At 44.1% G+C, this 12,896-nt stretch overlaps 1 protein-coding gene across 5 annotated transcripts in view; it reads right to left on the bottom strand.

Moving 5' to 3' along the window:
- Positions 1-10,705: 10,705 nt before the first annotated feature.
- Positions 10,706-12,896, bottom strand: part of LOC115649174 (polyamine-modulated factor 1-binding protein 1-like) — an 88,245-nt gene continuing 86,054 nt past the window's right edge. For all 5 annotated transcript variants that reach the window (XM_030557849.1, XM_030557851.1, XM_030557852.1 and 2 more), the window contains 2 exons: positions 12,736-12,865; positions 10,706-11,261 (listed from right to left, as the gene is read on the bottom strand). In XM_030557849.1, the coding sequence (XP_030413709.1) occupies positions 10,868-11,261; positions 12,736-12,865 (524 nt within the window). In that variant the 3' untranslated portion in view covers positions 10,706-10,867. The remainder of the gene's footprint in view (positions 11,262-12,735; positions 12,866-12,896) is intronic.

The following is a 12,896-nucleotide window of genomic DNA, read 5'->3' as shown; positions in this document are numbered from 1 at the left end:
CAAGACAATTTCAGGGCCCACCAGGACCTCCTGAAAAGAGTTGCTGCAAAGCTGGATCTGGAGGTTGAGGAGTCAGCATACAACCGGATTGATATTCTGGCTGCAGCTTCTTCCTCCGGAGTGGCCTTGCTCATCAACAAAGTGGTGATGGGACCAATCAAAATGCCATGGCAGACTCCTCCTCCTCTGCCCCCCACCTCAAAGAGGGCAAAGAAGAAATACTGTGTACTGGCAAGTGGGTTCAAATACCTTTATTTGCCCCATCCCCAGAGTCCTTGGTAGTGTCGGTAGCAAATGAACGGGAAAGACAGGGGCAGTCAAGAGCTATCTCCGAGAATAAAGACGCTAAGAGACTAGACCTTTTTGGATGAAAGGTTTATTCAACAGGCAACCTCCAGTTATGTATCTCCAACCAGCAGGTTTTCCTGGGGAGGTACAATTTTCATGTATGGGACTCATTGTCCACATTTAAGAACTTCCTCTCACAGGAGTTGAGGCAGAAGTTCATGGCCATCCTGGAGGGCAAGAGTGTGACCAGAACCTCCCTTCAGGCAGCTCTGGATATGGCCAACTCGACGGCCAGGACTATGGCATTTGCAGTCACCAAGAGGTGTTGTTCATGGCTCCAATCCTCTGGCCTATCTCCTGAAGTTCAGCAGTCCATTCAGGACCTCCCTTTTTGAAGGCTCCTCACTGTTTTCAGAGCAGACTGACTTGAAACTTCATGGCCTCAAGCACTTGAGGGCTGCCCTTCCTTCCTTTACACGTCACTAGCTTCCAGGAAGCACTTTAGGCCCCAGCAGCCTTCCAGGTTCATGGAGCCTTCCAGGCAGGAGTTCTACAAAAGAAACGGGAAGGGTTACAAACAATGCCAACCCCGCCCTTCCACCTAAGCCTCCCAATCAGGCTCTCACAGATACTCCGGTGGAGCCAAGCAGGGCTTCTGAAGGTGCACCCGAGGGCTTTACACCAGTCTCCAATCCAGATCCACTCCCTCCTTTGTTTTCGGCCCAGTGTGGTCATATATTACGTCAGACCATTGGGTCCTGAGTACAGTAGCAGTCCGGTTACACCCTTCAATTTTCATCCATCACTGTTCCACCCCCCCCAGTCCATCTTCAGGGACCTGTCTCACAAGCAACTCATTGCCCAGAAGGTGCAATTCCTCCAAAATGTGGGGGCCACAGAGGAAGTTCCTTGAGACAAGAGGGTAGGGTTTTACTCCAGGTATTTCCTAATGCCAAAGGGGGCCTATGGCCCATCCTGGATCTGTCGCCTCAACAGATCTCTGAAGAAACTGAGATTTTTGCATTGTCTCCTTGGCCTCCATAATTTCCCTCCCTGGATCCAGGAGACTGGTACACCGTCTTTGACTTAAAGGACGCTTATTTCCACATCTCTATCTTCCATGGTCACAGGAGATTCTTCAGATTTGTAGTGGGTCAATGTCACTACCAATTCACTACTACTCTCCCCTTCAGGCTATCAGCAGCCATAGGAGGTCTTCATGAAGTGTATGATGGTAGTAGCAGCCTTCCTCAGGCGCTGAGGCATGCAAGTCTACCCGTACCTCGATGACTGGCTGACCAAAGGTCAGTCGCAGGCTCATGTACGGCACAGCATCAGTACAATCTGGGCCACCTTCCAGGTGCTGGGTCTGCTCATAAATGAGAAAAAGTCAACTCTGGTCCCAGTTCAGAGAATAGAGTTAATCGGGGCAGTGCTTGACTCGACCCAAGCCAGAGCATTCCTGCTGGATCTGATATCTGACATCACGGTCCACTCAATAACAACTGCTCAGGTCTGCCTTCAACTATTGGGACACATGGCAGCATATATTCAAGTGGTACAGTAGGCAAGGCTGTGCCTCAGGCCTTTCCACATGTTGTTGGCATCAGTCTACTCCATGAGCAGACTCCACGTAGACTCAATAAGCATGATCCCACCTTTGGTCCTCACTTCCTTGGGCTGGTGGAAAGACCCAGGATTGGTAGTGAGGGTGGTACTTTTTGTTGCCCATCAACCGTCAGTAGCCTTAGTCTCGGACACATGAGACCTACAGTGGGGAGCCCACCTCAACAATCTCAGGAAGAATTCTCCCTAGATGTCAGGGAACTCAGGGCAGTGCACTTAGTTTGCCCAATGTTCCTTCCCCAGATCTCAGGCAAAGTGGTGCATGTCCTAACAAAGGACACCGCATCCATGGTTTACATCAACAAGCAGGGAGGGACTTGATCTTCGGCCTTATGCCAGGATGCCCTCTGGCTGTGGAACTTCTGCGGGAAACACGCCATTCACCTTGAGGCAATGCATCTCCCACGAGCCTGTAACATGCTGCCAGATCATCTCAGAAGATCCTTCCCTCTCACCATGAGAGGTCCCTTCACCTGGAGCTTACCAGATCCATCTTCCTGATGAACCTGTTCACTACCAAGCAGAACAGGAAATGCCACCAGTTTTGTTCACTGTGCAGACACAGCCCAGGCTCTCTTGGACAGCTTTTCTGCTGTCATGGGCAGACGAGCTCCTCTATGCCTTTTCCCCCAATCTCCTTGGTTCACAAGGTCCTCCTAAAAATCAAGTGGGACAAGGTAAGGGTTACTCTGATAGTCCCAGCATGGCCATGCGAACATTGGTTCAGCACTCTCCTGGAACTCTCAGTGGCACCTCCACTTTTGCTCCCACTCCACCCAGACCTGATTTCTCAAGACCATGACCAGCTGCTTCACCTGAACCTTGCCATCCTGCACCAGACTGAATGGATGCCACATGGCTGAACCCTGAAGAACAGGCATGCTCGGAACAGGTCTTGCTAGGTAGTAGAAAGCTTTCCACCAGGGTTACCTACAAGGCCAAGTGGAAATGTTTCACTTGTTGGGCCTGTGAATGGGATCTCTCTCCATCTCGATCTTCTCTTCACTCTGTCTTGGACTATCTGCTCCACTTAAAGCAGCAAGGTCTGACACGTGCATCTATTAAAGTTCATTTAGTGCCCCTATCACTCTCCAGTGAGTTGCAGATCAGCGTTCTCCCATGAGATGACAGTCCGATTTCTCAAGGAAAGACTCTATCCTCTGGTTCACAAACCAAGCCCCCCATGGGACATAAACCTGGTCCTGTTGAGGCTCACACATTCTTCTTCGAGCCATTAGCATCCTGCTCCCTACTGCTTCTCTCCTGGAAGGTTGCCCTTGTGGTGGCAATCACCTCGGACAGCAGGTCTCTGAGCTCAAAGCCCTTATGTCAGAACCACCCTACAGAGTGTTCTTCAAGGACAAGGTCCAACTGTGCCCCCATCTGGCCTTCCTACCAAAGATGGTGCTGCAATTCCACAGCAACCAGGTCATTTTTCTACCTGTCTCCTTCCCAAAATCTCACAAGACCTCTGAGGAATGTCAGCTTTTGTATGCTGGATAGCAGGCGAGCCCTGGCCTTTTATATTAAGGGAACTAAGCCCTTCTGCAACTCTTTGTAGCAGTAGCAGAAAGGATGAGTGGGCTACCCAAAGAATTTTGTCTTGGATAACCACTTGTATCCAAGCTTGCTACAAACAGATGAACATTCTGCCTCCATCCATTGTGACCGCTCATTCCACAAGTGCCCATGCTTTGTCAGTAGTATTCCTTACACGGGTACCAATCCAGGACATCTGCAAAGCTGCAACCTGGTTGTTGGTTCCTACCTTTGCATCCCACTATGCCATCACCCAACAGGGCCGTGACAGTGCCAGTTTCGGGAGAACAATGTTGCAGTCAGCACATCCAGGAACTTCAAGCCCACCTCCAGGGGTACTACTTGTGAGTCACCTAGCAGGGAATGGACATGAGCAAGCACTTGAAGAAAAAATGGTTACTAACCTTTTGTAGCTGTTGTTCTTCGAGATACGTTGTTCATGTCTATTCCATGACCCACCCTCGTACCCCTCTGATGGACGTATCGGCAAAAAGGAACTGAGAGGGTATGTATTTGTGGCACCCCTTATGCATATGCACACGACTTCAGGGGGTGCTAGAGCCAGCCCAATGGATACCATTGAGGGGGAAATCTCTGGCAACTGTGCATGCGGTGCAAACACACCTATCATGGAGTCTACCTGAGCAACACATCTTGAAGAACAACAGTTACAAAAGGTTAGTAATCATTTTTTTCTTTCTCAGCAACTGCAGTTCATTTCATTCTTACTCAGCAACTGCAGTTCCTGTGTTCAGAGTTACATCTGTTGACTGTGGTGACTGATGTCTCTTTGCCAAAATAGCTCTGGGAGAGTGAGCTGCATTTGGTTTTTTGGTGCCTTGCAACTGTTCACAAGTTTCCAATCTGTACTGACTCTAGTGAAGGCAATGGGGTTGTTCTGGGTAATGGGATTTACCCTCACAATGCTATTTTTAATGTCATTCAAACTATATAACCACATTTTAAGGAGTTATTTTGAAAGCAAATTTTAAGCATCAAATTTTGGGCCTTTCAGCCTTTATCATCCTTTTCAGTTCTTCTGCAATCCCAAAAAACCTGTGAAACTATTAGTACAAATATTTCTCTAGTCTTAGGACTGTGTCTGTTGAAATAGTGGATTTCTGGACTGGGTGAATCAAAAGTATCTTGGGTTAATATATTGACATTTCCCTGTTGGAGACTGATTCAAATCTAGCTTTGCTCACAGAAATGTTTCTTATGTTTTGTCAGTGATGGACTCTTGGTTTTCACAAAAACATTATCCAGCTGTGTCTGGAACAGCAGAAATATTATAGCAGTAAGAACCTGCATCGCTGTTTTTTGTTTTGGTTTTTGATCCATGGACAGTTAACTCCTGTCTCACTTGCCTGTTTCCCCTCACTCTAGTTTATTTTTTTAAAAGTAGTGTTTCTTGTCACTTTAGTTCTGCTATGCTATGATAGTGACATCAACCACTGTTTTACGAGAGAACTGAAGGACTGCAATTCAAATACCCTGGGCTTAGTAAATAAGGTATGACTTCACTGATTACATTTTAAATACATCTATTTAATGTATGCTATCTGTTGTTTGGGATTCTATCAACTAACATTTTTCAGCTCACCTTTATATCTGTTTCTAGGTCTTTATGCTGAATGCTGGGCATAGTTGAAAATTAAGGTTTCTTTATCACCCTAACCTAAATTTTCCCCCAAAATCAGGAAAATTGATCATCAGATTAATTTAAACTAAACAGTGTTTACTACTTAGAGATCTAAATCCAATCATCTGCTGTAAAAAAAAGAACAATTTCACATTATCTGCTGAACTGAAAGTTGCTACAATTTTTATTTTTTGAAAATTCTTTAAGTACAAATAAATATTCCCGTAATAACTAGACAGCAAACTCCACACTTCCCCTCTTATGTTTGTAGTTCTGTATCTTTGATTATATAACTCTCTTTAGCATTTAATATCTTTAATAGCCATGTAAAGGGAGACACACAGACTCTTCACAGGGAAACAAGTAACTAGCTGGTGGATGACTGCTGAGAACTCCATTTCTAGGGTTTCAGGAGGCTGTTAGGGGATACTATACGAGGGATGAGGGAGGGTTTCAACTGCTTGGAGTAGGCAGGGCGGGATTTGCTCCCTGCTGCTTGGAAGCCATCCACCATATTGCTATCATGATGCTATAACTATTAATGGAAGGTTGTCAGATTGGAGAGAGGGCTCATGTGAGGTTCCACAGGGAGCTGTTGTGGGTCCACTGTTGTTTAATATCTTTATTAATTACCTGAATTTAGGAATAGAGAGCATGCTGATCAAGTTTGCAGATGACACAAATCTAGGGGGAGGTGGCCAATACTTTGAAGGATAGAACTAAAATTCAGAGGGATCTTGATACACTGGAGAACTGAGCTCTAGACAACAAAGACAAATGTAAGGTGCTACCCTTAGGGAAGAAAAACCAAATGCACAAATACAGAATGGGGGAAACTGGCTTGGCAGCAGCACTGCTAAGAAGGATCTGGAAGTCGTGGTGGATTACAACCTCAACGTAAGTCAGCAATGCAATGCTGTTGCAAAAAAAGCAAATGCTATTTTAGGTTGCATTAACAGAGGCATAGCTTGCAAGTCACAGGAAGTGATAGTACTGGGTCCTGGTTAGACCTCAGCTGAAGTAGTGTGTCTAATTTCACCAATGTATAGAGAAACTGTAGAGAATGTGTAGAGTAACTGGAAAGGATCCAGAGGCAAGCAATAAAGATGAGCAGAGGGATGGAATGCAAGTCATATGAGCAAAGGCTGAAGGAACGGGTATATGTAGTTTAGAAAAGAGGAGATTAAGGGGGATATGATAGTAGTCTTCAGATACTTGAAAGGCTGCACAAAAAAAGATGAAGAAAAGTTGCTCTCTCTTGCTACAAGGACAAGAAGTAAGGGTTCAAACTACAACATAGCAGATTTTAGATTAAATCTCAGGAAAAACTTCCTAACTCTGAGAACAGTAGAACAATAGAACAGATTGCCTTGGGGAGGTTGTGGAAGTTTCTTCACTGGAGGTTTTCAAAAAGAGGCTGGAGAGCCATCTGTCTTGGACGGTTTAGATACAACAAATCCTGCATCTTGGCAACAGGGTAGACTAGATTACTCTTGTGGTCCTTTCTAGTCCTATAGTTCTATGCCTTTTCCACCTACCAGTTCTTAACCTAACCCTTGGACTAGGAGCCAGTAGTTATGTTGGGAGGTGAGACCAGGAGTTGGAGGGAAATTTAGATACCATGCTGATTGGGGTACTAGAGGTATGCCGTAGACAGCCGACAGCATTTGGAAAGAGCCCTGGCCACTAGGGCTTTTCTGGTGCTCAGTTCAGAGGATGGGAAGGTGTTGGGAGTAGAAGTAATAGGATTTATTGGAGAGAGAACAGGGTAGGAAGAAAAGGGAATGGTACTGAAAATGAGAAGCAATCGTCCTCATTAGCTTGGTGCTAAATTCCTGAAAAACCCATCCTCACTGTTCTCACATATTAAAATGCTCATAGGAAGGGAACACTGTATATGGTGTTACCAGATTTGCCCATTACTTTGAGGTACGCTCATTTATTAGGGTTACTCCTCTAGGGGGCGAGGTTTCTGTAATTCTGTCAATGTACTGCTTGTGTCACTTGTGTTCTTATATGGAGCTCTACTTCTTCCTTCTGCAAATCCCCCCACCCCCCAATGGAGCTATCTTGCAGGACCTAGGTTCCCCAGGGTTGGATTCTTCCAGCCCCAGAATCAGATGAACACATATACACCCTCTCTCTCTCGCTAACAGAGTGTGTCTGAGAGGACCGGGTTAATCAGCACTCCCAAGATGACCCCTTATATGTCCCTGGACTGAGTAAGCTGCGTTGAGCAGCATTTCCAAGCTATCACCCTCATAGGCCCTTGGATTCAGCAGGCTAGGTCAAACCGCACCTCCAAGCTGCCACCTTCATATGCCATGGGCACTGCACCGGAATGGAGTATGCCTGAGCAGGCTTGGTCAAGCAGCACTTTCAATCTGCCACCCTCATATGTCCCAGGTTCATCACATCCTATCCCTACTTTCACATTACAATTGTTCTGGTAGTAACCCACTCGATGAGCAAACGCTGCAGGATTTTGGGGTGCTGCAGAGATCTTTAGCTTAGGTACGAGGAGCGTTGCTGCAGAGTGAATGAGGAAGCAAAAAAAAAAAACACACAAGGGGAGAGAGAAGCAACCAGCTTAACCATAAATGTTAATATGTAATAACCATAGGGGAGCCAAATAAACAAAACAGTTACAATATTAAATCTAACTTTAAATTTGATTATAAAAGTCAGATTTAGAAACCTGTAACTCATCACATAAGTCAGGGTCAGAAGGCTCGATCTAGAGAGAGAGAGATGGGTTCTCAACTCCTGAAGCTTGAGTTAATTGGGGTTCCGAGGTGGTGGTGGTAGCTGAGGGTCCAGAGAGCTGGAGACAGGCAGAGCCCCCAGCACAATCAGTCAGGAGAACATGAAGTCCCAATGGAACTGATGCAGATGTTGGATCCAGGCATCAGAACCCATACTTGAGCGTGGGTATGGTTTTTGCAGGGAAAGAACAATGGTTCAGGGGAGAACACTAGATTTGTTTATGGGTAAACTGATGGCTCAAGGGAGAATACCAAAGTTCTTTTGTTCAGGCTTGACAATAGGAACTGATAATTCCTGGCTATGGGTGATGTTCATTTGAGGGAGCTTACAATGCAATTAGGCAGCTTTAGTATTTTGGATACCAATAAAGGATTTATTACTAGAATTGGTCTGATAACTACTGAGCTGGGTGTGTGCAGGTGTGGGTTCATTAACATCTGGAGCAGAGATTCCCCCATAATGCAATGCTTCCCTGCTTTTCTGGTCCCAGAGTTCTGTGTGGTTCTTGCCTTGGAATCTCTGTTCTCCATTCTGTATGCTAGTGGAGATGCCTCCCTGTCCCATCTTTGATGTAAATGAGGCTAGGGGAGTTTCCTTAACCCTGTCACTCTTGTCCGGAGGGGTTTAGGTGTGTCTTTCACTGCCTTTTCATTGCTTTTTGTAAGTCCTTCTTCTGATTGCCTTTGGTTCAAGCAGAGGCTGAAGGGGGCAGGGGGAGGTCTTTCATGAGTCAAACAGGCTAGGTACTGCACCCTGGTTCCCCAAGAATACAGAGCTGACAGGTAACAAAGGTTTGAAACCTCAATTTCTGCAATAGGTATCCTGCGTTGAGCAAGGGGTTGGACTAGATGATCTCTTGAGGTCCCTTCCAACCTTAATAATCTGATTCTATGACATATTTGTAGATTCTAAGGCCAGAAGGGACCCATTGTGATCATCTAGTCTGACCTTCTGTGTAACACAGGTCACAGACCTTCCCCAGCATAATTCCAAAATCATAGTACACACAAGCTGCTGAAACAGGATATGATGTAAGTTTCCTTTACTATTGTTATCCAATATAAGCTCCATACGTTGTTTCAACAGTTCAGCATTTTCACCAAAATAAATGCATAAAACAACTGAAGGGGTTCTACAGTACTACCATAGACAGGTGGCAAGGTGTGTTAACTCCATGTTAATGTGTTCATTAATATAGAAAGTATTTAAATAGTTGTCTAATGACCTATTAGTCTTATATACACAGTCATTTAGATGGCTGCAGCAGTACAATGCAGAACTGTATAACAATACGGAAGAAACATTAGATGTACTACTGAAGCATTTATTTCTGACTGAAGTCAGGACCAGGTCATTTGTTTAAATTATCAAGCTAACTATCTTTTATTGATGTGCAGGGTAATCTTAATGGGTGTGTTTTTCATCATCAGCAGCAAACTCCACCGAAAAAAGGTTGTACAACATAAACCCCTGAGGTGTAGGGTCCACATGAGTTTAAATGAAGATAATTTCACCTGCTAAGAACCTTATGCTGGTGCCTTGTATGCCCATGTCCTCTGACATCTGTAGAAGTTTTGTGAATCTATCTAGGTGGTATGGTCCTAAAAGAGAAGAACACTGGCAGATCATACCAAAGAGCCCAACTTTGTAACACGATGCCTAAAATGAGGCAATGAGATCTGATTTAGACACCTGATGCCCTCCAGCCAAATTTTTAAAAGATGTCACTGATCTCTGGGTGCCTCAATTTTAAAACACTAACTTGACACCCTGGGCATGATTTTTCAGAGATGTTGATGTAAGTGTGATCTGTGGGTGTTTATAGATATAAGCACCCACTTAAATACCCATTTCAGGCACCTGAGTGCTTGAAGTTAGGCACACAAGTTTAAAAATCAAGCTTCTACAGTATTTGTCATGGTATAATTCCCCACTCTGAACCTTAGCATCCAAAAGATGGGGAACCAGCATGAATTCCTCTAAGCTCAATTACCAGCTTACAACCTGTAGCGCTGCCACTAACCAGGAATTCCAGTGCCTGGTACACTCTGGTCTCCCCAAAACCTTGCCTGGGGACCCCCAAGACCCAGACCCTCTGGATCTTACCACAAGGAAAGTAAACCCTTTCCCTCACTGTTGCCTCTCCCAGGCTTCCCCTCCCTGGGTTACCCTGGAAGATCACTGTGATTTAAACTCCTTGAATCTTAAAACAGAGAGGAAAATGCACCTTCCCCCCTCCTTCTCTCTCCCCCTCCCAGATTCTCCCTGAGAGAGACAGTAATTCTAACACAGAGAAATTAGCCTCTCTCTCCTGCTTCCCTCCTTTCTCCCCACCAATTTCCTGGTGGATCCAGACCCAGTCCCCTGGGGTCTCACCAGAATAAAAAAAAACCAATCAGGTTCTTAAACAAGAAAAGCTTTTAATTAAAGGAAGAAAAAAATAAAAATTATCTTTGTAAATTTAAAATGTAATAGGTACAGGGTCTTTCAGCTATAGACACTGGGAATACCCTCCCAGCCTAAGTATACCAGTACAAATTAAAATCTTTTCAGCAAAATACCAATTTGAAGTCCTTCCAGCCAAATACACATTTGCAAATAAAGAAAACAACCATAAGCCTAACTCGCTTTATCTACCTAGTACTCACTATTCTGACCTTATAAGAGCCTGTATCGGAGAGATTGGAGAGAAACCTGGTTGCACGTCTGGTCCCTCTGAGCCCCCAGAGTGAACAACAACCAAAAACTAACAGCACACACAAAAACTTCTCTCCCTCAAGATTTGAAAGTATCCTGTCCTCTGATCAGGTGACAGCCAGGCTCACTGTTCTTGTTAACCCTTTCCAGGCAAGAGAGATATGAAGCACTTTTGTTCTATTAACTCTTACTTATCTGTTTATGACAGTATTGGATTTAATTATGCTCCCACTGATCTCTGAGTATGTTTATGGTGCAATTAGACATGCACAGCTGGCTTGTGCCAGTTGGCTTGGTCTAAGAGGTTGTTTAATTCTGGCATAGACACTTGGCTGGGACCGAGGCTCTAGGACCCTGCGAGGTGGAAGGATCCCAGAGCTCAGGCTGTAGCCAGAGCCCAAATGTCTCCATCACAATTAAACAGCCCCTTATGCCTGAGCCCCACAAGCCCACATGGACCAGCCACGCTTGTCTAATTGCAGTGTAGACAAACCGTCTGAAGCAAGAACAAACCCTGCTGTGAGCTATTACATTAAATCCTGTGTTTTGACTGGATAAGAGATCTGAGTTCCAGTTTCTGTCTTCTGAATTTACTCCGCATTTCCTAAGAGTTCTTCTTATATATGGTATTGCTTCTTCCAGAAACCATCGTCTTGTGTACATAAGTAGCATGACATCAAGCAGAAGGTTACGTTCTCTCTTCCTTTAAGAACAAGATGATTACATCACCACTTTTTTGTATATCTGAATTAAACACTGTTAACAATTGCTACTTACACAGAGAATTTTAAAAGAAAACTTGATTTTTTTTTAATAATAATGTGTTTTAAAGGGCTGCCTACATTGGAGTGAATTAATCTGTGTGTCTCACGCTGATGTTTAGCCTACAGGATGGCAGGAAATGAACTGATACCCAATGTGAGTGTAGCTGACTCAGATATCTTAAAGGTCAAAATATCAAAAATGGTTCTCAATTTATACCTACAATTTTATTCACACACACACACACTTGAGCCAAAAAAGAGTATTTGTGTGCACAAAGAATTTTCTAAGCCTACTGACCATTACATGATTTTAATCACACACATGCTGTTTCTTGCAGGCTCAAATGCAATGTGCAAAATCAGCAATAGAGGTGAGGTTACCGTGGAAATTTTGGTTTTAAGTATTTGTTATGCAACTACAGTTAAGATTTAGGTAGAGCTGTGCTTGCAGACAGCCCTATTCTGAATTCCACAAGAACTCAAAACTGTCCTTGTCTTCAGTGGAGCTTCAGGTGCTCAAGGAATGTGTGGGGATCAGACCTATGATGTGCCATAGCAGTAGAAATGCCTTAATTTGTTCAGCAGGGACAAAGTAAGTCAGACAAGTTCTGTCACTGAAATAGAAACAGTGCTTCAGAGTTGCCTGACTTGTAGACTTTGATTTTGTATTATATTACAATAGCGCCAAGAGGCCCAGTGAGGATCAAGGCCCCATTGTGCTAAGTGCAGGGCAAACACACAAAGACACTTTCAGTAATTTTAGGACCTATTCCTGCAAACCTCAAAACATGTGGACCACTTCTGTTCATATGAATAATTCCATTAGTATTGGTCACCTGAGAAAAATTACACACATACTTAAGTGGCTGCAGAAGCTGGGATTACATTTGTGTATTTAATATTATGTGCCCTCTTTGTAGAGAGAATCTTTTTCTACCATTTTGTTATTTTTCCACTGACCACAACTGCATTCCTTCCATTGTAGGGCCCAATCCTGCAAATGTGAACATGCTTAATTTTATACATGTTAGAAATACCATGGATGCCAATAGGCCCACTCAAGTGTGTACAGTGAAGCATGTTCATAAGTATTTGCATGATCCACAACTTGCTGCTGGTATTCAGGATTTCCTGACAAAGCAGCTACATGAAGTACACCGAAGTTGGGAAATCTATGCCAGGATAGTAGGTTTGTTACAAAACCATCCTGACGTTCCATTTAGATTACTTACTCTGTTTTTTATGTACCTCCCCCTATTTGTACAGGTGCAGTTGGTTGTGCCAAGTTGTCACTGTTGCATGCTATTTGAATTCCTTACAATATGTTTCACACCCACTATAAACTTTCCAGAAGGGACAATGGTATCCAACTCCCTTTTACATTTGTAAGAAATAACAAAAATCAGTTCTTACAGCTGTTTATACATCTCTTTCATTCTGATTTCATCATCCTCCACTGAGCTTGTCCCAGCAACACATTTACTGCTTTGTGTCCCAGAATTGCAAGTTGCACCACCACAACTATTGAAGCAATGAGGGCTTTCTGAAAGAGAAGACAGATTCCCTTGTGGTTA

The sequence above is a fragment of the Gopherus evgoodei genome, chromosome 3 (assembly GCF_007399415.2).
Source record: "Gopherus evgoodei ecotype Sinaloan lineage chromosome 3, rGopEvg1_v1.p, whole genome shotgun sequence".
NCBI classification, from domain to species: Eukaryota; Metazoa; Chordata; order Testudines; family Testudinidae; genus Gopherus; species Gopherus evgoodei.
Note: the sequence above shows the minus strand (reverse complement) of the source record. Positions and strands in the feature narration are given on the sequence as shown.